General features: G+C 45.1%; 1 protein-coding gene across 1 annotated transcript in view; it reads right to left on the reverse strand.

Annotated features, from left to right (window-relative positions):
* Window positions 1–2,305: 2,305 nt before the first annotated feature.
* Window positions 2,306–27,219, reverse strand: part of LOC115137017 (mitochondrial import inner membrane translocase subunit TIM50-like) — a 28,037-nt gene continuing 3,123 nt past the window's right edge. Inside the window, exons 4-11 of the mRNA XM_029672999.2 lie at window positions 18,067–18,088; window positions 12,837–12,895; window positions 11,810–11,929; window positions 10,941–11,045; window positions 9,676–9,774; window positions 3,888–4,044; window positions 3,699–3,805; window positions 2,306–3,454 (exon numbers count right to left, since the gene is read on the reverse strand). Coding sequence (XP_029528859.1) covers window positions 3,356–3,454; window positions 3,699–3,805; window positions 3,888–4,044; window positions 9,676–9,774; window positions 10,941–11,045; window positions 11,810–11,929; window positions 12,837–12,895; window positions 18,067–18,088 — 768 coding nt within the window. The 3' untranslated portion in view covers window positions 2,306–3,355. The remainder of the gene's footprint in view (window positions 3,455–3,698; window positions 3,806–3,887; window positions 4,045–9,675; window positions 9,775–10,940; window positions 11,046–11,809; window positions 11,930–12,836; window positions 12,896–18,066; window positions 18,089–27,219) is intronic.

Raw genomic sequence — 27,219 nt, forward strand, 5'->3', positions numbered from 1 at the left:
CATCCCAAGTCAAGCACTAGTATTATGCAAATGAATATCAGAGACAATTGTTAGGCCTAAGGGAATAGAATGCTAAAACAAGTCGATGACCAGATGACACGATCGAATACGTGCATAATTGTAATATGCCTGTGTTTGCAGAGGCAGATATTCGACAGGACATGACACAGCAGGCGTTTAACAAGTATTTCGCATGCGTAATGTCCATGGAAATAGCTCGTCAGAATTGTGATATATAAAAAAAGTGAAAAGTATTTGGTCGATTTGCATCTAAAAGGTTGTGCCATTTCTTCAACCCTTATGGAACAGCTTCGGGCAAATGTTCTAGCACTTGCCACTCAAATCTCCACACGTGCCCAAATGTCCAAATGGTGTAGGAATCGTCACTTTTGCCGTGGTGTGGCGTGTGTCTCACCAGGTGTGTTTAAACTGGGAGGAGAAAAAGAGGGGAACAACCAGGAGGAGCGGAAAGACGCACTGCGAGAACATTTGGAGTGGTGTTAATCGGTGGCAGAAGGCATAGGGCGCCTATGAATGTGAATTTGCACATTCTGTAGATGTGTCAAGTGCAACACCATGAGCCTGAGACAGTCCGATTCCCAGGCTTTCTGTCGCGTGCATGTTAACTTATAGCAGTTTAAGGTGACACTATGTCGGTTGAGTTAGGTCGCACCTATCCACGAGCAGATTTTGCTTGGTTCAAATGAAATGGCATATTGTCCTTTGCAGGCCACATGGGTAGGCCTTCTCATTTCTGACCCAACTTGTCCTAGCCTATTCAAACTATGCTGGTAATGAAAATTACCTCATTAAAGCAGACAGAAAAAAAGTAACTTTTGTCCAGATCTATGTAAATTACCTGGACCAGTGCATTGTCGTCACTTCAAATAAAATGTGTATTTGTCACATGCTTTGTAAACAGAAACGTATGTCACTATAGTCACTTGAGCGGTAGTACTACTTTAACTATAACCAATAGGAAATAGGAAATACAATTTAAAATATGACAATCGAATTTCGTTTTCTTCCAACCCAGTAGGCCTACTGCTGATAATTGCACTAAGATATGCAGATGATATATTTTAACGAATTATTGATTTAAACTAAATAACCATGGTATTAAAAGAAAGATTAACTCCCACACTCATTTTCCCAAGAAAGCCTGTGGCCATTTGTATTTTGGCACGTGTGCATCTGTCTAGGTAGTGCATGGTGGTAAACCAAAAAGCCTCGACACCCCACAACTTGCATGTATTTGTGAATTGAGCCATCGAATGCTCCCTTCACACCTTACTCTCAAACGGATGCATTATCTAGTTGTATTCCAATTGGCGTTACAAAGTCACGCGTTTCTGTAAAGAAAGTCTATGCAAACGAATTATTGCGACCGCTGGGCGATTTCCTCTCTCGATGAATTTTCAATTAATGGCCCACTCCATGCGCAATGCTATTTTACAATAGGCTGCAAAGATGCATTGATAATACAATACACTTGGTTAAATGAACCTATTTTCTCCTAGTTTGTGCAAAATCAAAACAGGGATTTCAGGCTTAGTGACTTCACAAATTATGTCCAATCCCTAAAACAAATATAATTGTTAAAGGTTTTAAAATATTATCATTATCTAATTGAGAATTAAAGGATTTTAGACACCTTAAAACCTAACAAATATCCCTAAGAGGATGACACGCATTGATCGACCCTAATCAGGTATTGCTAATATTTGTGCTGGAGATCAGCTGCCTTAAACTACAAATTCCCTAGTGCCAAATACTGAAGAGGCTCAGTGTTTGTCAGGTGTTAATCGTCACAATACTTCATTACAATGTTTTTTTGTCATTTACTGTCCTACTTGAGATGCTCTGGCACATGGCCATTGCCTACCTCCAGCCCTATTGTCTATACCAGAATTGTAAATAGGAGTTGGTGGAGGCACACTCAGTCAGGCCTATGGCTGAAAAACAGTCGATGTTCTGGAGGAGTATCCTACCAATTTACCAGAGCCATATAGCTGTATTGAAATGTGCTGCAAACATTTCCATGACGACCTCTTCCACAAAAAAAAAGTCAGCTTGGAAAGGTCTTCCAGTTGTTAATGTATTAAATCTCAGATTTGATTTTGATTATATCTGCCAATGTAACAGGCGTCAGCGTGCTGCTAACAGTTGAGCTTCCTCCACTGTCCAACTGCCCCAAACAGGACTCGAACCAGTGATCCTCTGGTTCGAAACACACGTGACATCCGTCCTTGATAACTTGTAAACCGATAGAGCCATACAAAAAGTTACCTCATGGATGGTTGACGACATTTCACCAATCTTTTATTTCATGAAACCAAGACTTGACACATTGCATTTATATTTTTGTTCAGTATAGATGTCAGGGTATTTAGAGAAGATTCAACATGTTGCCATGAAAACACCAGATTGATGCTAGTTCACATTACATGTTCAGTTGTACCAAATCACACAAGATTTAAGATTGTTTTATTTGGGACTATGTGAATGGTTCACAAACTGAATCTCACAGAACATTCAACAAGCACATATTAAGACATCAGGATCCCATTTTCACTTAGTATGCGTGCCACCAGCCCAATTTCACATGGCTTGCCTTGATTTGCTGAAAATGTCTCTCCCACTCATTCCTACAGCGCAAGCTCCAGCCTCTGTTGCACAAAGTCCTGTTGGCGTCAACAGCCACTGTCCAAGCAAGGACTTCTTGTTGGTGGAGATAAGCTTAGAGTCTCAGAGTGCAACAGGTTTAATAACATTCATATCCTAAACCCTGACAAGCTTTGTCTTAGATATACATTAAAAAAAAGGAAACTGTTTCACAAAGCTGATCAAACTCCATCATTCCGGAGCACCAGATCCAAGTGCATGGAGTTGCAGATAAGAGCACTGTTCTCTGGTCAGTTCCCCGTATGACCGGCCGGTGGGCATTAGAAGTGGACGAACTAATGTGGACTGAAACGGTTTAATCAATAATGTCTGTAACCACTCAGCACCATTTTGTGTACGTCAGTGCCAACAGAGGACCAACGAAAGCAGATGGGGAGGGGGGGGGCATGCGCCGCCTTCACCTGAGCATCTGAGATCCAGGAAGTGACTTTGCTGACGACAGAGGTACCAGAATGTTATTTTGGACCCTTGCTCCTCTCCAGCTCCCCCCCCAAGACATGCTTGTGACAGTCAAAAGTTCAGCTGATTGGATGGTCTCTCCTTGTCTCCTCCACCACGCGTCGAGAGATGCCCGCCACCCACCCCGCTGAGTGACTGCAGCCCGCCATCCTTTTGGCCGGACACTGTGGAGGGGTGGGCTGCGATTGGTGGGTGCGAGAGAGAGGGCCACTCACTGTTGTTTGGAGCGCCAGAACCGTCCAGCGATGGAGCCCAAGGAGATGCCCTGCTTCTTCGGCTGGGCCAGCTCAGCCAACCTCTGCTCCTCCTCCTGTCCACACACACACACACACACCAGTATCTACAGTTACATCAGTATCTAACAGACTATAGCTCTAAAGTGCTCACAAAACAGATGGATAAAAAGGGCATCAAGCCATAAACAGTGACAATGTTTTTCCTACAGAAAATGTAATGTTTCTTGAAAATGAGGACACTTCTCTTGGTTGGTAATGGTAGTGTATTCGTTAGTCGTCATCCATTGCTCCTGGACATTGGGTTTGTTTGGACTGTACCTGTGCTAGCTGCGCTTGTCTGCGTTTGAAGGCCTCTACGGGGTCATCTTCCAGTGCATAGTTCTCCAGCACAGAACGCACGTCATCCACTCCACTGAGCGCAATGGCTGCCGGAGAAAAACACGAGTGAATAGCGTGTCTGGGAAGGAACAGGTTGGTCGACACTCACTCCATTGCACACACACTTACTCTTGAGGAAATGAGCTAGGTCGTAGAGTGTTCGGTCTTCTGAGTTGCCGTCCCACTTTGTCAGCGCCATACCGTTGAAAGGCTGCAGGCTGAAGGCTTCCCTCTTACAGTCCACCACTATCACCTTGGAGGTATCCCGGTTCAGACACGACACGTCCTACAGGGGAGGGTGGAAAAGAGTTGAGGAATTCATCTAAAGAATAGAGTTAAAAATGAAATCCATCCCTTTCGTAATTGTGACGATCGGAGAAATACACAAAATGGCTTGCAATCATCTTAGTTCATCAATAAATGTAATGGTTTGCATACACACACACACACTGCTCAAAAAATAAAGGGAACACTTAAACAACACAATGTAACTCCAAGTCAAATCACACTTCTGTGAAATCAAACTGTCCACTTAGGAAGCAACACTGATTGACAATAAATTTCACATGCTGTTGTGCAAATGGAATAGACAACAGGTGGAAATTATAGGCAATTATCAAGACACCCCCAATAAAGGAGTGGTTCTGCAGGTGGTGACCACAGACCACTTCTCAGATCCTATGCTTTCTGGCTGATGTTTTGGTCACTTTTGAATGCTGGCGGTGCTTTCACTCTAGTGGTAGCATGAGACGGAGTCTATAACCCACACAAGTGGCTCAGGTAGTGCAGCTCATCCAGAATGGCACATCAATGCGAGCTGTGGCAAGAAGGTTTGCTGTGTCTGTCAGCGTAGTGTCCAGAGCAGGGAGGCGCTACCAGGAGACAGGCCACTACATCAGGAGACGTGGAGGAGGCCGTAGGAGGGCAACAACCCAGCAGCAGGACCACTACCTCCGCCTTTGTGCAAGGAGGAGCACTGCCAGAGCCCTGCAAAATGACCTTCAGCAGGCCACAAATGTGCATGTGTCTGCTCAAACGGTCAGAAACAGACTCCATGAGGGTGGTATGAGGGCCCGAAGTCCACAGGTGGGGGTTGTGCTTTACAGCCCAACACCGTGCAGGACGTTTGGCATTTGCCAGAGAACACCAAGATTGGCAAATTCGCCACTGGCGCCCTGTGCTCTTCACAGATGAAAGCAGGTTCACACTGAGAATGTGACTGGCGTGACAGAGTCTGGAGACGCCGTGGAGAACGTTCTGCTGCCTGCAACATCCTCCAGCATGACCGGTTTGACGGTGGGTTAGTCATGGTGTCAGGTGGCATTTCTTTGGGGGGGGGGGGGGCGCACAGCCCTCCATGTGCTCGCCAGAGGTAGCCTGACTGCCATTAGGTACCGAGATGAGATCCTCAGACCCCTTGTGAGACCATATGCTGGTGCGGTTGGCCCTGGGTTCCTCCTAATGCAAGACAATGCTAGACCTCATGTGGCTGGAGTGTGTCAGCAGTTCCTGCAAGAGGAAGGCATTGATGCTATGGACTGGCCCGCCCGTTCCCCAGACCTGAATCCAATTGAGCACATCATGTCTCGCTCCATCCACCAACAGACTGTCCAGGAGTTGGCAGATGCTTTAGTCCAGGTCTGGGAGGAGATCCCTCAGGAGACCATCCACCACTTCATCAGGAGCATGCCCAGGCGTTGTATGGAGGTTATACAGGCACGTGGAGGCCACACACACTACTGAGCCTAATTTTGATTTGTTTTAAGGACATTACATCAATGTTGGATCAGCCTGTAGTGTGGTTTTCCATTTTAATTTTGAGTGTGCATCCAAATCCAGACCTCCATGGGTTGATACATTTGATTTCCTTTGATAATTTGTGTGATTTTGTTGTCAGCACATTCAACTATGTAAAGAAAAAAGTATTTAATAAGAATATTTCATTCAGATCTAGGATGTGTTATTTTAGTGTTCCCTTGATATTTTTGAGCAGAATATACACACACACACACGTGTAGAGGGGAGAACACCCCTCCCCCCTGAGATGCTGCTGACTAGCCTGGCAAAGGGCAAAGCAGGGGACCACAGTGTGTGTAGGGGTATAGGAAATAACCAGAACACTCCTCACTCCCAATAAATAAGCCTTCTTTCTGAGACGGGTCCCAATCGCCAAGAGAATGCGTGTGTGTGTACATTGACGGATGTGCATTTCTACATTAGCCTAGGTGCAGTAATGAGTTCGAGTGATGCATTGATGTCTGTCCTTACAGAGTTGGTCAGCCTATATGATGGCTTATTATTTCAGTTAGATTAAATACAGTATGTGTTTGGCACACGTGTAGTTGAGTTGGCCGTGGGATGCCTACAGTGCTTCAGAAAGTATTCATACCCCTTGACTTACACCACATTTTGTCTTGCACCCTACATTCTGAAAGCATGAAAGAGATTCTCACCCATCTAAAAAGACAATACCCCATAATGACAAAGTAAAAACATGTTTAGACATTTTTACAAATGAAATACAGAAATCTAATTTACAGAAGTATTCACACCCCTTTGCTACGATACTCCAAATTGAGCAAATGCTATTGTTTGTACAGGATTTAGAATGAAACACCGGTCTATATGAGGTCCCACAGTTGAAAGTGCATGTCAGAGCAGAAACTACACCATGAAGTTCAATGAACTGTCTGTAGATATCAGAGAGAGATTTGTGATGAGGCATAAATCTGGGGAACAAGTTCTTGTGTTGAAAGTTTCCAAGAGCACAGTGGTCTCCATCATTGGGGGGAAAAAATAAATAATTTTCTGCAGCAGGTACTGGGAGACTGGTAAGGATAGCGGGAACAATGAACGGAGACAAATGCAGGCAAATTCTTGATGAGGACCTGCTTCAGAATGCAAACAGACAGGGGCGAAGATTTGTTCCAACAGGACAATGACTCTAGGCACACAGCCAAAGTAACGCTGGAATGGCTTTAGAACAAGAATGTGAAAGTCCTCGAGTGGCCCAGACTTGAATCCCATTGAAATTCTGTGGAAAGACTAAGATTGATGTTCACAGCCATTCCCCATCTACCTTAAAAGAGCTTGAGAAAAATCCCCAAATCCAGATGGGTATGTCTATCAGCTTTGCACAAGACTGAAAGCTGTGATCACTGTCAATAAGCGGTTCTTCAAATTATTGACTAAGGGCTGTGAATATTTGTTAACACTTAAAAACCTAGCTATGTCATAATTAAGCAATAAGGCTAGAGGGGGTGTGGTATATGGTCAATATACCACAGCTAAGAGCTGTTCTTATGCACGACGCAACGCAGAGTGCCTGGATACAGCCTTAGCTGTGGTATATTGGCCACATTCCACCAACCCCCAAAGGTGCCTTATTGCTATTATAAACGGGTTATCAACGTAATTAGAGCAGTAAAGATGAAATGTTGTTTCAAACCAGTGGTATACGGTCTGATATACCACGGCTATCAGCCAATCAGCATTCTGGGCTCAAACCCCCCAGTTTATAATAGGTCAATGCCGGAGCAGATTTCAGGAGCAGGACAAGACACCATCTTTTTGACTGACATCTTGGCCATGTTCTGTTATATTCTCCACCCGGCACATCCAGAAGAGGACTGGCCACTCCTCATAGCCTGGTTCCTCTCTAGGTTTCTTCCTAGGTTTTTGCCTTTCTAGGGAGTTTTTCCTAGCCACTGTGCTTCTACACCTGCATTGCTTGCTGTTTGGTGTTTTAGGCTGGGTTTCTGTACAGCACTTTGCAATATCAGCTGATGTACGAAGGGCTATATAAATACATTTGATTTATGTGATAGGCCTATCTGGCTTATATGATGGCGATAATAAAATGACACTGAAGAAGTTTTTTTAAATATCGAAAAAAATGACTAAAGAATTCATTACTACAATAAAAGGATTTAACAAATGAAAGGAAACTTCTTGGCAGGGAAAAAATACATTTTGAATAAATATGTCACAACGAGTGAAAATACATGGATCGCGCCACCACACGTAATGGCGCCACCACACGTAACGGCGCCAGGTGAAGTGCTAATGCATACTTATGTAAATTAGACATCTGTATTCCATTTTTAATAAATATCTAAAAACATGTTTTCACTTTGTCATTATGGGGTATTGTGTGTAGAAATCATTTTGAACTCAGGCTGTAAAACATTTGGAATAAGTCGAGGGGTATGAACACCTAAAGGCACGGTAAGGGCTCCGGTTTCACAAGGCAGCAGTGCGCTCCTAACAAAGCAACAGGCTGCGAGCCGGAGTAGGAATGTAACCCACACACACCCCCTCTCATAGGGTTACATACACACAAGTTTGGTGAGCAGGTAAACAAACACAGTGCACTAGTATGACTACTTAAAATCTGACACTCCCATGGAGAATGAAACAACTTCAACTGAAAAGAAACACTGATCTCTGAAACTCAATTTGGTGGCACACTCCGTCTTGTTCAACTCCACCCAGTCGGTTCACCTGTGGCAGACGGTCTTGCCCTCCACTAACTGCCCTATGTCTTCGGGGGGTCAAAGCTAGGCCACATCTCACCCCTCAAATTTGGACTTGTCAACATCAATGGCTGATTCTACCACAGCCTGGTTCTAATCACAGTTAATTAGACAGACAATGTGTCGTCAGATCGTCCCGCTCATTTTATTGACACCTCGCATCTGTGGCTCCACATTGTTTAAAAATAGTTGGGGGGGGGGGGGGGGCAACACCATCGAAATTCTCCATTGGACAGACGCCTCAGGTCTCGGGGGACTCGGCTCTATTCAGACCTCCCTTTCTCTCGCTCCCTCACTCCCTTTCTGCCTCCCGGTTGCTTTTCAGCGGGCCAGATGGAAGGCGAGGGACGGGAGACAGGAGGGGAGGGGGGTGAAGAGAGAGACAGAGATGGGCAGAAAGTCACCAACGGAAGGGGAGGAGGACAGGAGACACGTGAATTCAGGCGAGTGCACAGAAGGAGAGGAAGATCCTGTATGTAACGTTAGACTCAGGATGACTAATCACCAAATAAACACATTCAAGCTCTGTATAGCAGGGGGTAGCAGGTTACCCTCATCAACTATTCATGTTTCCCGATGAATATGAGTTTTAGTAGTGAGTGATTAACATGGAAAGAACTGATCTCCATGAATAATACACAGCCATGCATCTTCACGAGAAGGTATACCTACCTATACCCCGCTACGTCGGGACCATAACCACACATTTGCTACCAGGCCAAATGAGTTTCCCATGCATTACAAAAGCACTCCATTGAAACATGGTGATGTAGGCTAGGCATGTTAGTTACAGTCAGCTCTGATACAGCTCGTAATATACAGCCATTTAAGATGCCAGGCGACATGATTAAAGCAACAGTATCCAGCTTATACAGTATTGCCTTAGAGGTTCTCTCGAATGACAAGTTAGTTTATCAGAGTTGACACTATTGTACTCCAGTCATGCATGTAGACGGACTCCGGCTGTTGGAGAGAGAGGGTGGGGGGCATAAGGTTAATGAGGCTCAGAAGGGGGGTGTACGACACCATTGGGTCACAGTGGAGAGGGGCGCACCAGGTGTTCTGGGCTGGGGGGCTTGGCCCAGGAGGAGCGGGGTTGAAAAGGAGCACACTAACTTCTGAGTCTTAAACTCAACTCATGTCTTAGAAAACAACAGAGACCGAGAGAGCATACACGCAGGTATATCCAAATAAATGACAAACAGGGCATTTGTCTAAACAATTTTATGGCTTTTACACAACATGACATGTGTTTTAAATTCAGAAACATGGAGGTCATTCAATTCACGGAATTCTGTGTTATTGGAGGCTTCAGCAGTGTACATAAAAACAACAGTACACACACACACAGTGGCGGAAGGGCAGCCTGACAACTTGTTTACCTTGACGTGATGTCCCTCCATGTAACGCGTGGCGTCTCTGAAGAGGCGGTACATGACAAAGCCCTGGGGGTCGATGCTGTCAATCAGAGGGTACGCCGTCTGGTGAGAGAGAACCCACATCACAACATCACACAGCGTTGACACGCGAGATGCTTCTGCATATGCATGACGGCCATCGGTTACATGGCTAGAGTTGGGCTGAGGATAGTGACAGACCTAGGATGGTGTCGTCAGGTTCTAGTTCCCTGGCTGCTGCTCATAAAAATAAAAAATAAAAATCGCACTTCAAAATCTAAAAGAGACAGCTTCTCTTAGAACTACATGGCTTAGTCAGCACTACCGCAGTGGGCAGGGGGAGAATACATGGGCCAATGTGAAGCCCAGGAAACCTTGATGGTTAATGATCCATACTCCGTAGGGCAATCTGCAGCTAGCGGAGGTACAGACCAGGCTTCAGTTTGACTTGGCACGGTCACTGCTGCAGGTCACCACAACACTAAGGCTGACCTTCACCCAGAGAAAACAAAACAGTCCCTAAACAAGGAACCAATTAGACCCTGAGCGGAGCATGGCTCATTTGCATAGAAAATGTTGGCATAAATAAAAGGGGTATTTGCAGCCCAAAAGGCATACCGTTCTGAGCCCGCCTGTTGGCCAAGACGTATGTAATTAGGACAAACAGGGGCGAGGCATATTGGTGCCAAAACAACAAAAAAAGTCAAACGCAACAACACTAGGGATGTTGTTTGAGATCAAGAATCGTCAACAGTGCTAGTTTGGAGTGACAAAACACATTTTTGTTTCGGGTGTGGGTCATTGTCCATTAGAACAAAAGGTCTACAGGGGAGACCTGTAGGGGGAGGTGACAGGTGCAGTGTGCGTTCACAAACGAGCTAAGCTACACCAGGCGGTAAGAGCAGCCCTGATTGGCTGTGGCAGAGGGAGGCTGCCGCAGATGACTGTTAGGTAATTGAGGCAGGCAGGTCTGTGCCTTAACCAATCGAAAATGCTTCATGTGGCATGTGACTTATTTCAGCAGTTAATGTGTTATGTTGCAACACCTATAGATTTGCAATGTTGATTACCACAAGAGGTACAGAAAGATGGGTGGGGATTTATGGAAAATTCCATCTCAAAGAAGAGCATTCGTAAAACGTAGGACTGCAAAGTTGTACTTGAAACCATCACGGTACAATAATGGCGTGACAAGATCTTGCAAGTCATCATTGGCCCACGCCAGAAAAGCATTCAGTCATGTCACTCACCATGCCTGTTTCAGCAGTGAAGATGACTATCTCGTAGAGAGGGGCTAGCTGCTGGAACAGGTAGTCGATGCCTGGCCTCTTCTTGAAGCGCCAGCCTGTAGCCAGCTGTGGGGAGGACCGGAGAACAAACCAGTTTGCCTCACCTGCTTAAAGACATACTAACAACTCCCAACAGCAATGGGATACATTCCTTATGGATAGAACACTCACTGAAAGCTATCCACAAAAATAGTCAGTGAATAATCCATTTCAAATTAGTTTATTATATTTAGGGTAAAAAAATTTTTTTTCTTCGACAGACACTATCCAATCCACATAAATGCACACAACCAGTGAATGATTCATTAGTCTGTCAGGTTATAAAGTGGTATATTTACAGGCATACATTTAGCTTTTTCGACAGCCTAAACGAAGCAGTTTATGGCAGATGAAGCCTTTGGACGACCTCCTGGGTGCAGGCCTGTGTTAACACAAAAAGCCACGGGTCTTTTCTTCAGAAATCAAAGGCTCTGCGTGCAGGGCCGCCAGGCGGCTGTCTGCTGAGGGCAGGTGTCGGGTTACGGCCGCGCCCCACCTGTCTGGCACTCGTAGGGGGAGCGGGCATAGAGACCACTCAGGTAAGGGGGAGTAGGGAGGGTCTCAGGTAGAGGGCCAGGTGGAAGGTGGTGTTAGAGTAAGGGTTGGGACAGGCTCTGAGGGGGCCAGGTGGAAGCCACAGGTAATGTGTGAGGAGAAGGGGGGTCTTTACAGATAGTGGAGGTAGACAGGTGGTGGGCCCCCAGCGACCCACACACACAGAGGAACGGGGGGGTGCCAGGATGTAAGGTGGTGGGTGAGGTGGTGTTGGGGAGGAAAGGGGTGGTACGTACCGACCACTCGGGGTGCAGCAGGACGTCTGTGAGCTCCAGGACCAGGGTGTAAGGAGGCTGGTAGTAGGGCTCCCTCAGGGGGTCAGGAAGCAGCTTGGGGCTCGTGGGCTCAATAATCATCTGGGGACACACAGACATGACATCACACAACTATACAATAACAATGCTGCGGTGAGAAGAGCAAGAGGCACATCAGAACTATGTGGGTCAATTGACAACAGCCAAGCTCTATTACATTTTTTAAAAATTTTAAGTATGCCATTTGTATTTTGTGGTGAACGAGGCATATCCCTTTAACACTTCAGCTTATTCATTAGATGTTTTTCCTCTCCCGGCTCACCGTAGTAAAATTGGAGGAGATTGTATTTGGCTGCTTATGTTGGAATGCAGGAACATTAGAGCTTCCTTAGTTTGTTTGCTGGCCTCATCACCGCAAACCCCATAAAGCCATAATCCTGTAAGAACCAGCTGCAAAAGGGAAATGGGACGCGTGGAAGAGAGAACTGACATGTTCAGGAGACCCAAGGGCAGGGAGGACGAGGGGGGGAGGTGTGTTGTCGAGATACAGGGAGGAAAGGGTGTGCGCGCATGTGTATCCACACACACACGGAGACAGGGGGCTGTTCACGCTCCATTGAAGAGATCAAAGACCTACGAGGGAGATGGATGTGTGTGTGTGGGTGTGTGTGTGGAGAGGGGTCTAACGGAACAGCAGCTGCAGGCTAATGCAGAGGCGCCTTCCTGCTCGAAGCAGTGTGGCTGCACCTGCCTCTGCTTCAGTAAAGACAGACAGATAAGAGACCTAACATGGCTCTCAGTCTCACCAAGTATAAATATCCCAAACCAGCGGTTAAACCCAGGAGTTTAATGGACAAGGACCTTCTATTCTACCTCCCTGAAACAAACACCCCCAGGCCTCGGAGGAAAAGGCTGACTAGAGTGGAACAATCCATTGATCAGGCTACATTGAACAGTGGGAGTGTCAGAAACCGTTTCTTCTGTTTTGTGTTTATTTATCATCACCCACCTGTCTGTAGTCTTGGAAATACTTGAACGTCCTTCTCAACTGTTGGATAACCGGGCTGTCTGTAAGAGAGATAAAATGTCAGCTGTAAACATTGTGGAGTGAGCATCATTTCTCAACACACCATACTCAAGACGGAACACTTAGTGTACGTGGACCAAAACTCCCCTTGGGCTATTATTTTGACAATTTTCTACATTGTAGAATAATAATGAAGACATCCAAACTATGAAATAACATATAGTACACAAAAAAGTTTAATCAAAATATATTTTATATTTGAGATTCTTCAAAGTAGCCAACCTTTGCCTTGACGACAGCTTGGCATTTCTCAACCAGCTTTACGAGGTATGCTTTTCCAACAGTCTTGAAGAGGTTCCCACATATGCTGAGCACTTGTTGGCTGCTTTTCCTTCACTCTGCGGTCCAACTCTTCCCAAGCCATCTCAATTGGGTTGAGATCTGTGATTATTATTATTTGACCATGCTGGTCATTTATGAACATTTGAACATCTTGGCCATGTTCTGTTATAATCTCCACCCGGCACAGCCAGAAGAGGACTGGCCACCCCACATAGCCTGGTTCCTCTCTAGGTTTCTTCCTAGGTTTTTGCCTTTCTAGGGAGTTTTTCCTCTACACCTGCGTTGCTTGCTGTTTGGTGTTTTAAGCTGGGTTTCTGTACAGCACTTTGAGATATCAGCTGATGTACAAAGGGCTATATAATTAAATTAGATTTGAGGTCAGGTGATTGGAGGCCAGGTCATCTGATGCAGCACTCCATCACTCTCCTTCTTGGTCAAATAGCCCTTACACAGCCTGGAGGTGTGTTGGGTCATTGTCCTGATAGTCCCACTAAGCACAGTGGGATGGAGTATCGCTGCAGAATACTGTGGTAGCCATGCTGGTTAAGTGTGCCTTGAATTCTAAATAAATCACTGACAGAGTCACAAGCAAAGCACCCCACAACTCCTCCATGCTTCAGGGTGGGAACCACACATGCGGAGATCATCCGTTCACCTACTCTGCATCGCACAAAGATACAGCGGGTCGAGACAAAAATCTCAAATTTGGACTCATCAGACCAAAGGACAGATTTCCACCAGTCTAATGTCCATTGCATGCGTTTCTTGGCCCAAGCAGGTCTCTTCTTATTGGGGTCCTTTAGTAGTGGTTTCTTTTCGGCAATTCAACCACAAAGGCCTGATTCACATAGTCTCCTCTGAACAGTTGATGTTGAGATGTGTCTGTTACTTGAACAATGTAAAGCATTTATTTGGGCTGCAATTTCTGGAGGCTTGTGACTAATGAACTTATCCTCTGCAGCAGAGGTAACTCTGGGTCTTCCTATCCTGTGGCAGTCCTCATGTTTCATCTTCGCGCTTGATGGTTCTTGCAACTGCACTTGAAGAAACTTTCAAAGTTCTTGAAATGTTCCTTATTGACTGACCTTCATGTCTTAAAGTAATGGACTCATTTATCTTGCTTATTTGAGCTGCTCGTGCCATAATATGGACTTGGTCTTTTACCAAACAGGGCCATCTTATGTATACCACCCTACCATGTCACAACACAACTGATTGGCTCAAACGCATTAAGGAGAGTCCACAAATTAACCTTTAAGAAGGCACACCTGTTAATTGAAATGCATTCCATTTGACTACCTCATGAAGCTGGTTGAGAGAATGCCAAGAGTGTGCAAAGCTATCAAGGCAAAGAGGGGCTACTTTGAAGAATCCCAAATATATTTTGATTTGTTTAACCCTTTTTGGGTTACTACAAGATTCTGTGTGTGTCATTTCATAGTTTTGATGTCTTCACTATATACAATGTAGAAAATAGTAAAAAAAAAAAAAAAAAAAAACAACCCTGGAATGAGTAGGTGTGTCCAAACTCTTGACTGACTCAAGCCAACTCTGGTGGTGGTAGAATGTACACAGCTGCAGTCCTAACAAATGACAATTTAAAAAAAGGGTCAATCAGCAGTTGCTACATATAAAAAATAAAACGCAACATGTAAAGTGTTGGTTCCATGTTTCAAGAGCTGAAAATAAAAGATCCCAGAAATGTTCCATATGCACAAAAATCTTATTTCTCTCAAACGTTGTGCCCAAATTTATTTACATCCCTGTCAACAGGAGAAATGCCAAGCTAATCCATTTACCTGACTAGTGTGGCATATCAGAAAATGTCAAACACGACATGGTTAATACTATGTTTTGAGGCTAATTTGAATAGCATGAATGGTTAGTCCTTGCATCCATAGCTGAATTTGAGTGGTTACATTTCTCCAGCCCCATCCCTTAGCAGTCTCCCTGGTTTGTTAAAAAGCTGTGTTTCTATGGCTGATTTCCGCTTTAAGACTGCAGCATTGGTCCCAACAAATAACATCTCAGTAAATTCATGGCAAATGCTACCACTCAGCTAAAGCATGCAGCCAACCAACCCCCCAACCCGTCTGCCTTTTATCTGGCCTGGGAGGTACATACTCTTCCAGAGAGCGTGGGACTGTGACCGACCACGTTGACAAACCTCTCCCATGGGAGTGCCAAGCCAGGCTGAGTATCGTTACACCCCCGCAGAGGGACGGGGGTTGCAGAGGCATGTGTATGCATAAGAGTATGTGTGCGCAAATGTGGAATATGGGTAAGGGGGATAGTAGTGGAGGGATGAGATTGAAAGGAGGATGACAGGAAAAGGATGGGGAGGAGATGAATATTTGTCAGCCAGGCCACAGTGGGTCCTGCAATGATGAGTGAGGTGGGGAAGCTACCTCCATTGGTAACTGTTGGCTGTCATGACTGATCAAATTTAGTCTCATCAAAAGCAGAACCCCCATTATAGCAAAAACAAAGCAGTCCGTTTCCACAGTTTGGACCGATATTGACTGAAAGGAAGGCCAGAAAAGTAGGCTTTAACAAGCAGCAACACTCTGGTCAGGCAGCCTCGTCCGAACCTTGTTTGCCAGTGCAATAGAGGCATGCCTTAATGGCCAGTGGAAAGGCTATGTTGCTCTCGGGAGAGATGTCAATTTAAACAGGGGAGAAGTAGGGAGGGAACAAGGGAGGAAAAGCGAGAAAGAGCGATGGCCGGGCCACCGGACACAACAAAGGCCTCCTTTAATCCTCGACTGGGGTGGCATATGCTCCGCTAGTTTGCTTAAGGCCATTATTACTCAATTGCCTTTTTTCTCCCCATTTTCTTTTTTTGGGCAGGGGCCGGGTGCTCTTGCTTTTGGCTTGCGCTGTCAATCGCTTCTTTCTTGGGCCGTGACAAACGGTCGTCCGGCCTCGCTCTTTGCAGTGGGGGTAAGGGGGGGGGGGCAGGAGGCCACTCTGTTAGAAAACCCAGCTTAGGGACACAGGCTGTTGGTTGGGTCAGTAGGTACAGGAGGCAGGCTGGGTTGGTTAGTTTGTTTGGAGCCCTGGTGGTCTTTATCCTCCTTGGGGCTTTACGTCTCTGTCAGAGCGAGCAAACATGGAGGTCGTACAGAACCGCCCCTCAACTCACAGCCAAACACGCTCTGAGGATTCTAGCTGTGGGATACTAACTGGGACACAGAGGGTGAATCGATCTGATAAAATGGACAGGAAGAGATGACATCTTCCAAGTCAGTGATTTAAGCCTAATAATAGTGCTTAAAGATTAAAGCAATACATTTTTTCCCCTCCCCCTAAACATCTGGTGTGTGTACCGATTGATTACATACTGCATCAAGACCGTTTCTTAGATCCACAGTACACATTAGGAGAAAGCAACACCTTCCAACCTCAGTGAGTATTTTGAAAGCAGTCCTGCATGTCACACACCACAGTGTGGCCTCAACAGGGTGCTTTTTGGGGAGCTCATCACAGTCACAGCGTCCAACGCTCCTCAGCAAAATGCCGGTGCTCTGAATACCATCACTTGGCACGGGTATCATAAGCACGTCTGTTTGCAGGCCAGACCTCAACGCCTCGGGTCCCTGAGGACCCATCCAGTGGAGGCATCCAGGCTGCCCCCCCCCCCACTCCTCCAGGGGCTCCTCCTCAGGCCTTCATTAGGGGTATTGAACACTGTGGGTGCATTTGGGCTGGCCAATAACAGCAGCTGTAGCAGCACTCTGGGCACTAAGGTAATAAAGAGACGCAGCAACGTTCCCAGATAGAGACAGACGTAGTGGACTTTGGGGAGCGTGACATCGTGAGGAATTAAGAAATTATTTGTATAACATTGTTACGCGTTTAAAGAGGAGACTTCCCCATGTCCTATCGGATTTTTAGAAAGGGCCGCAGCTGTCCCAGGCATTAGCATAGCTTTGAAGCAGGGAGGGAGGCACCTCGCGACTCAGTACCCCTGCTTTGCCCTCCTGTCATTTCAATAGCATAGCCAGTCCTATCAAAATGCTACACATTCCCTCTCAGCTCCACACTGGCCAAACGTGTGCTCAGAGAATGAAAATACCAGACAGACATCTAGGACTACTAATCTATTGGGGCAACCAACGGGTTGTAACAATTTAAAAATTTACAAAAATGGAGAGAAACACAATGTCATTTCTATTTTCCTTTCTGTCGGTCTTGTCATGAGACCCTTTCCACCAGGTTGTCAGCCTGGCAGTTTCTAGGGATGACTGAGGGGCATATGGAGGGGTACAGGGTGGTAGTCACACACAAAGGGGGGTGGTTGGCATTGCCTGTGCATTGGGTGTGGGACCCCTGCAAGGTGGCATTTCTCAGTGGGTTTGATCGCTCATACAACCCCCTTCCTGCCCGCAATCCTAGGCTGACAGCAGAAAAGGCAAGTTATAGAGGGGGGGGCCTCATCTGAACCACTGTCAATGAATGGGTGGAGGGTGTTGTGAACGTGGTATGGATGTTGGGTATTAGATTGTTAGAGGTCAAACAAACAGCGCACAAGCTCGCTCATTTTTTTATAGACAAATCTAAGGGAACTGTAAACAACAGGGCTAAGACTTCACAAGTTAACCACCAACAGCTGTCTGAGCTTTGTTATTCCATGTTTATGTAGTCTTTACCTTTACTTCAGCTATAAAACACAACTGATGTAATGTGAGATCCTTTTATAGCCCAGGAGCAGATGTTGGAACACAGGTGTGCCAAAAGCCTCAGACACCAAAATAAAAACACTGATCTCAAAGCTAACTAAACTTTGAGAAAAGAAAACTTCTCCAAAACACCTTATGGATTAGACTGAATACCACAGGTGGCGTCAGTCATTGGGGAAACAACTCACCATTGTCAAACTGATCTGGAATCTGAAAGAGAAGACCGAAGGAGGAAAGTGAGAAACAGTCCACTTCACACACACACACACACACACACACACACACACGTGATTGCCAGGTATGTGTCAATCAGATGGTACTGTTGACAGAAAAACTGTTGACATGATTGACAATATATGGCAAATGCACAAGGTAAATAACATGACATTTTGTGGTTGTGTTGACGTTCAAACGTCAGTGTCAGACAATTCGGCAGGGTCCAAACACCCACAACACCTCTCAAATACTACCGAATATTCCTTTATTGAAGTTGATAGCCATCCAGGCTAGTTAACATTTAATCTCTCCTATGCATCTAAACCAGGGGTAGGCTATAGATTCAGACACGGGTCGATTTTTGTCAGCAAAAAAAATGGCCAGGGGGTCAGAAAATAACACATTTGTACACTGCAAGCCCAAAATGAGATTTTGTATATGTAAATAACAATTTCATACCTTGATCACATTGAGACAAGATCACATCTTTTTTTTGTGGGGATACTTGGGAACAGTTTTCCTAAAATAAAACTAGTTTTTAAATCACTTGTGGACCGGTTTTGGCCCAGGGACAGACTGATCTAAACTGTACCAATGCTGTACCAATGCTTCACAAAGTCTTCACAGTTCTTAGGCAGGGACTAAGGTACCAAAGTTTAAAAATTTTAAAAAAGCAATTTTCTCCTTGAGAGCACAGACACCAAGACCATCCAAACCACTTATGTTCTACTCTCCATCTGGACAGCCCAGCATCTGTGTGTAGTGTGTAATAATATCCAGTATATTGAACCGGGGCGCTGTTGCATGTCTGTGCGTTATGTGCAGTCATGCCAATGTGTAGCCCTCCCCTGGCCCCTCCCTCGTGGTGACACTTTCAGCAGCGCTCCACACAAGCCCACCAATTACCAGACAAATTAAATCTCCCAGCTGATGAATATTCAGCTGCATCTGCCACCTGGGGGTCTGCCTGCCCGGCAAGAGAGAACCAGCCGGGGGGCCACCACATGCTGCACGCTGGGGCCAACACATGGGAACAGAGGTTGTGGGCTGGAGCTGTTTTATCCCCCTTCTCAACACCCCTTCCTCCCTAACAAGGCTGACCTGAGGGGGTTGCAGTAGTTGGAGACAGACACAACTACGCCCCCTGCTGCCTGTGCATGGTTATAAAGAGTTTCCCTTATATAATGTACATCATTTGATCACTGACACTGTACATGATTTAGATAAGCAGTTATCTATAGCGACTTATTGACCAATTATATTACATTCGATTCATTTTATAATGTGCCAGGTAAACCTGTATATTAGGGCAAAGGTAAGGTGATGGGCCAATGGGAAGAAAGGTACACAGCCACGATGACAGCCTAGTGTGCCCTCTTGTGGCTGTGTAAGGAGAATGAGACTGGGAAAACATCCTTTTCACTTGTCCTAAAGAGGTCAACAGTCTGTGCAAACGGCATCGACGGAGGTTTGTTTGCATTACGTGGCAAAAAAAATTCAGCTGCACAAATGTATGTAGAACTACGTAGTGGGCCATGCAAACGAACCTCTGTTGGCTCCGTTTGCGTAGACTGTGTAGAGCCCAAGAGATTCGTTGCTGGCAGCCAACCTTGGAATTTAAAGCACTCAGACTAGACATCTCAGTCAGAGAGAAGCTTAGGAAAGGCAGGCAAATGACTGAGTCGTATCAACTAGAGGTCGACTGATTATAATTTTCGCCGGTACCGATACCAATTATTGGAGGACCAAAAAAGCCGATACCGATTAAAATCGGCTGATTTAAAAATGACAATTACAATTTTACTGAATTAAAATAAGTTAACTTAATATAATACATCAATAAAATAATTTAGCCTCAAGTAGATAATGAAACATGTTCAATTTGGTTTAAATAATGCAAAAACAGTGTTGAGAAGAACGTAAAAGTGCAATATGTGCTATGTAAGAAAGCTAACGTTTCGGTTTTCCTTGCTCAGAAAACTGGTGGTTCCTTTTAACATGAGTCTTCAATATTCCCAGGTAAGAAGTTTTAGGTTGTAGATATTATAGGACTATTTCCCTTTATACCATTTGTATTTCATTAACCTTTGACTATTGGGTGTTCTTATAGGCACTTTAGTATTGCCAGTGTAACAGTATAGCTTCCGTCCCTCTCCTCGCTCCTCCCTGGGCTCAAACCAGCAACACAACGACCACAGCCACCACATCGAAGCAGCATTACCCATGCAGAAAAAGGGAAACAAACACCAAGGCTCAGAGCGAGTGAAGTTTGAAACGCTATTAGCGTGCGCTAACTAGCCAGCCATTTCACTTCGGTCACACCAGCCTCATCTCAGGAGTTGATAGGTTTGAAGTCATAAACATCGCAATGCTTGACGCACAAGGAAGAGCTGCTGGCAAAACGCACGAAAGTGCTGTTTGAATTAATGTTTACACGCCTGCTTCTGCCTACCACCGCTCAGTCAGATACTTAGATACTTGTATGCTCAGTCAGATTATATGCAACACAGGACACGCTAGATAATATCTAGTAATATCAACCATGTGTAGTTAACTAGTGATGATTGTTTTATAATATAAGTTTAATGCTAGCTAGCAACTTACCTTGGCCCACTGCATTTGCGTAACAGGCAGTCTCCTTGTGGAGTGCAACGAGAGAGAGGCAGGTCGTTATTACGTTGGACTAGTTAACTGTAAGGTTGCAGGATTGGATCTCTCGAGCTGACAAGGTGAAAATCTGTCTTTCTACCCCTGAACGAGGCAGTTAACCCACCGTTCCTTGGCCGTCATTGAAAATAAGAATGTGTTCTTAACTGACTTGCCTAGGTAAATAAAAGGTGTCAAAAAAATAGAAAAATCGGCACCCAAAATTCCCCTTTTCCGATTGTTATGAAAACTTGAAATCGGCCCCAATTAATCGTCCATTCCGGTCGACCTCTAGTATCAACTCCTATGTCAGTAATGTCTAGTACATCGTGTCCAGCTTCTCCACCTGTAACGTACGCTAAAGCTAGTCAGGGTTGGGAGTCAGTTCAGTACATTAGTTGAAATTCATAAACAAATCATTATCAATGAACTGACCTTATTTCCATGCCCTGTCCCCGATTTTATAATTAATGGAATATCATGCACTCTCAAAAAGAGCTACCAGTTGGAGTCCGAAGTTTACATACACCTGAGCCAAATAAATTTTTTATTTTACCCCTTTTTCTCCCCAATTTCGTGGTATCCAATTGTTGTAGTAGCTAGTATCTTGTCTCATCGCTACAACTCCCGTACGGGCTCGGGAGAGACGAAGGTTGAAAGTCATGCGTCCTCCGATACACAACCCAACCAAGCTGCACTGCTTCTTAACACAGTGCGCATCCAACCCGGAAGCCAGCCGCACCAATGCGCCGGAGGAAACACCGTGCACCTGGCCACCTTGGCTAGCGCACACTGCGCCACAGGAGTCGCTGGTGCGCGATGAGACGAGGACACCCCTACCGACCAAGCCCTCCCTAACCCGGGCGACGCTAGGCCAATTGTGCGTCGCCCCACGGACCTCCTGGTCGCGGCCGGTTACGACAGAGCCTGGGCGCGAACCCAGGGACTCTGATGGCACAGCTGGCGCTGCTTTACAGCGCCCTTAACCACTGCGCCACCCGGGAGGCCCTAGCCAAATACATTTAAACTCAGTTTCACAATTCCTGACATTCAATCCTCATAAAAATTCCGTCTTCGGTCAGATAAAATAAAGTGTTGATCCTAAGAATGTGAAATGTCAGAATAATAGAAATAATAATTTCTTTCAGCTTTTATTTCTTTCATCACATTCCCAGTGGGTCAGGAGTTTACATACTAATTGAGTGTATTTGGTAGCATTGCCTTTAAAATAGTTTACCTTGGGTCAAATGTTTTTGGTAGCCTTCCACAAGCTTCCCACAATTAGTTGGGTGAATTTTGGCCTATTCCTCCTGACAGAGCTGGTGTAACTGAGTCAGGTTTGTAGGCCTCCTTGCTTGCACACGCTTTTTCAGTTCTGCCCACAAATATTCTATATGATTGAGATCAGTGCTTTGTGATGGCCACTCCAATACCTTGACTTTGTTGTCCTTACGTCATTTTGCCACAACTTTGGAAGTATGCTTGGGGTCATTGTCCATTTGGAAGACTCATTTGCGACCAAGCTTTAACTTCCTGACTGATGTCTTGAGATGTCGCTTCAATATATCCACATCATTTTCCTTCCTCATGATGCCATTTATTTTGTGACATGTACCAGTCCCTCCTGCAGCAAAGCACCTCCATAACATTATGCTGCTACCCCCATGCTTCAGTTGGGATGTGTTCTTCAGCTTGCAAGCCTCCCGCTTTTCCCTCCAAACATAAAGATGGACATTATGGCCAAACAGTTCTATTTTTGTTTCATTAGACCAGAGGACATTTCTCCAAAAAGTATGATCTTTGTCCCCATGTGCAGTTGACAACCGTTCGGAAATTGCTCCCAAGGATGAACCAGACTTGTGGAGTTCTACCATTTTTCTTTCTGAGATCTTGGCTGATCTCCCCATGATGTCAAGCAAAGAGGAATGGCGTTTGAAGGTAGGCCTTGAAATACATCCACAGATACACCTCCAAATGACTCAAATGATGTCAATTAGCCTAACAGAAGCTTCAAAGCCTTGACATTTTCTGGAATTTTCCGAGCTGTTAACTTCTTTGGGACAGGAGGCAGTATTTTCAAGTCCGGATGAAATGCATGCCCAAATTCAACTGCCTGCTTCTCATCCCCAGAAGATAAAATATGTAGATTTGGATAGAAAACACACTGAAGTTTCTAAACTGTTTGAATCATGTCTGTGAGTATAACATAACTTATTTAGCAGGCGAAACCCAGAGGACAAACCATTCAGATTTTCTTTTTTGACGTCACTCTTTTCAATGAGTTTTCATTGGGAATCCAGATTTCTAAGGGACCTTCTTGCAGTTCCTACCGCTTCCACTGGATGTCAGTCTTTAGAAATTGGTAGAGGTTATTCCTTTGTGTCATGAAAAAGTAGCACTGTTCAGAACGAGGGTAACTTGAAGTTTACTGTTAGATAGAGGCGCGTGACCAGAAAGCTAGCTACAGTTTGTTTTCCTACTGTATTGAACACAGATCATACCGCCTTAAATTTTTGACGAAAAAAAAAAAAACTAAAGTTGTATTACATAAGTAGTTTGAAATGTTTTGGCAAAGTTTACAGGTAACTTTTTAGATATTTTGTAGTCACCGGTTCCAACTTGCGCAACGTGTTTCTCTGGATCAAACTCACCAAATAAATTGACATTTTGGATATATAACCGACGGAATTAATCGAACAAAAGGACCATTTGTGATGTTTATGGGACATATTGGAGTGCCAACAAAAGAAGCTTGTCAAAGGTAATAGTGCATTTAGATGCACTATTGTAAAGTGGCTGTTCCACTGGATGTCATAAGGTGAATGCACCAATTTGTAAGTCGCTCTGGATAAGAGCGTCTGCTAAATGACTTAAATGTAAATGTAAGGCATGAATTATATTTTTATTTCTGCGTTTTGTGTCGCAACTGCAGGGTTGAAATAGGCTTCTCTCTTTGTTTACTGGGGTGCTATCCTCAGATAATAGCATTGTTTGCTTTCGCCGAAAGTGTGTGATTTCATGAAAGTTAGATTTTTATAGTAATTTATTAGAATTTGGCTAGAATGTTGCTAGAACATAAATATTCCTTGCCTCTGCTCTGACTAGAGCATGTCTGGCCCATGAAAGCATCTCAAGAATCACTTCTAACACAGAGCAGTGAATTAACTCAGAAAATACTTGGGTTTGCCAAATTGGACTTTCAGGAGGTTGACATTGTACGAGATGTACGAGTGCTCATTTAGGGGCAATTCACACCTCGTTACAACACTGAGGCAGAGGCCCAGGAGACTGGGAGCAGGCCATGTTCCCGAAACAGCAACAGGATGGTCATGGGAACTCACAAAACATCAGGAAGTGGCCACTCAAAGCTCTGAGAGATGAAAATAGTTCAAATCAAATGTTATTGGTCACATGCACCGAATACAGCAGGTGAAGACCTTACCGTGAAATGCTTACTTACACACCCTTAAGCAACAATGCAGTTCAAGAAAAAACTACTAGAGAGTACAATATGAGACCATAGACCCTCACAGCAACAAACTGGTAAGGAGCATTATAAGAGATGGTGCTTGAGCTAGTGAAAGGAATGAGAATTGGTCGCCACCAATGTTCCCTCTAAGCTGCTTGCAGCTCCCCAGGACTGCCTGCGCAGAGAAGCACGAGATTGAACTTCACTCATTGTCATATATGGATCTGGGTCATTCTTTGTTTACAGCATGAGCGGTCGTGAGTAGAACAAAGGAAAATGGGAGCCAAACAGAACCAAATTCAAAGGCTACTTGACATACGATAAATCTGTAGATTTACTGATGTCACTCAGTACAAAATTGAGTGGCTCCTTATTTTATCCCCCCAGAGACTCAGTGTAGATGACTAGTCATGCTTTCACTAGCATGTTCATCCTTAGAACCTTGAGGCAACTGCATTAATGCAAAGCCAAAGACATGCTGCTGTACAAGATTGGCCTTGAAATGTTACTGCATTAATCTACCCTTGCACTCTTCCATCAGACAGGTGTTCCAGACATTAGGCTCCTCTGGTTCCTGAGAGAACACCATAGAGATGAGAACAGGATCCAGCTCCTTTTCTCACAGTGACACCCAAACACCTCAAATTAACACAGCTACTCCAGTCTGAGGGGGACATGGGTGGGATCCAGCACCCAGAAGCCTGGCACACTCCACTCAGAGCAGCCTGACAAGTGTGCCCACAAGAGCCCTTTGACGTGGGTGATGGGTGAGAAGTGAGAAAAGCTTACTATTTTAAGTGCCCACCTACACAAAAGTTCCAAACCCAGAGCTCGAACCCCTGGAAGTGGGCCACAACTCACAGCAACCTAACAAGTGTGCCTTTTGAAGTGGGAACAAGCTTAAACTGTAAAGTGAACAACAGGGCATGAGAAGTGAAATAAGTGTGCCCCAAACCTAAACCTTTTAACACTGACACAGGCCAATCTCCTGAGAAGTGTACCCTTTGGTGGCTTGATCTCACTTAAGGCAGGACATGATGGGCAACATTTCATGAGAAAGTGTGCCAGAGGTGTAGAACCACACACCAGGATATCATCTGACCAAACATTTGTGCCAAACAGGACCAAATAGATCACTTAAGCTAAGACTTGGTTGTAGAGCTACTGATGTCCCTCAGTACAAGAATGAACACCTAATTTCCTCCCCACAGAAAGTGTAGATGACTAGTCATGTTTTCAGTAGCATGTTCAGCCTTAAAACCAAAGCCCAATTATGCTGCTGTACAAGATGGCCCTTGGATGTAACTGCATTCATCTACCTTAGGACTCTACTATTGGACATGTGGGCCAGGCGTTCACATTAGGCTCTTCTGGTTCTGGAGAGGAATCCATAGAGATGTCAACAGGATCCAGCTCCTTCTCGCACTGACACCCAAAGGGTTCCAATTGACACAGCTCCTCCAGTCTAAGGGGGAAAGTGTTGGATCCAGCACCAATAGGTCTGGCACACTCCACTCACAGCCTGACAAGTGTGCCCTTTGAAGTAAGAGAAGTGTGCTCTTTCAAGTGCCCACCTTCCCAAACCCATGGCAGAAGGCCACATTATCACATAAGGCCCACACCCCTCAATCACAGCAGCCTAAGAAATGTGCCCTTTGAAGTGGCCACAGGATAACTATAACACCAAATGAGGGTCTTTGGTGATGAAGTGAGCCCTAAGAAATGTCAAAGTTCCCAAACACACAGCTCTAACCCCTGGCACATGCCATATATCAGTTACCTGAGACATGTGCCCTGTGGAGGACGTTGCCCACCATCCTGTTCTCATTCCACACATCCTGCCCAAGCTAATGCTTCTGAAAACATTAGTGATTTCAAGAGTCATCTCCGCCAACTACATACAGTATGTTCATCTTGAGGCAAGTGGCTTTTGGATGATATTTTACCCTCTGATTAAGTGTGTCATTTATAGTAAAATGGTGATACATTGCTGTAAGCACAAGGAACCTTAATATTAGGTAAGTAGCTGGTCACCTCATGTACTATGAAGTGGTTTTCATTCAAAAAGTGCTGAGTAAATGGACATCAATTCACTCAGGGATCGAGAATTCACATCATAAAAGCTGAGCCTTGGAAAGGTGTTGCAGACTTCAGGCTCCTCTGGTTCGAGAGAGGAAGCAATAGAGGATGAGAACAGGATCCTTGGACTTCTCTCACAGTGACACCCAAAGACCTCAAATTAAACACAGCTCCTCCAGTCTGCAGGGACAAGTGTGGGATCCAGCACTAAGAGGCCTGGCACACTCCACTCACAGCAGCCTGACAAGTGTGCTTTTCAAAATGCACACCTTCCTAACCCCACACCGTTGACCCCTGGCAGTTAACAGACTATTTACAGTAGGCTGACAACAGTCCCCTTTGAAGTGGACAACAGGACCACACCTGAATGAAGTGTGCTCTTTGAAGTAGCCACCTTCCCAGACTCACACCTCTAGTCCCTGATGTGCCTTGTGGGAAAACATACACACCGCAAGCGCTAGCTTGAACCAATTGACGAGCTACATGGGATCTCCCTGAGAAGTGTGATAAGTGTGTCATTTTACATCGCCACATCCCATTTACATTTACATTTAAGTCATTTAGCATACGCTCTTATCCAGAGCGACTTACAAATTGGTGCTTTCACCTTATGACATCCAGTGGAACAGCCACTTTACAATAGTGCATCTAAGTCTTTTAAGGGGGGGGGGGGGGGGGTGAGAAGGATTATATCCTATCCTAGGTATTCCTTAAAGAGGTGGAACTGGAGGCAGAGACAGCGAGGCTAGCCTCCGGTCCTACTGTGCCTGTTTGTGAGCCGTCCTCACCTACTGTGTCCTCAAACCCGTTTGACATTAGTAGGCAGATTGACTCTCTGAACAAAGGTACTAAGGCAGAGGTTGACTCCTATTTTTGTGTATTTGAGCGTATAGCCGTAGCATTGAAATGGCCTGAAGAGGTATGGTGCCTA

Source organism: Oncorhynchus nerka, linkage group LG11, assembly GCF_034236695.1.
Source record: "Oncorhynchus nerka isolate Pitt River linkage group LG11, Oner_Uvic_2.0, whole genome shotgun sequence".
NCBI lineage: Eukaryota > Metazoa > Chordata > Actinopteri > Salmoniformes > Salmonidae > Oncorhynchus > Oncorhynchus nerka.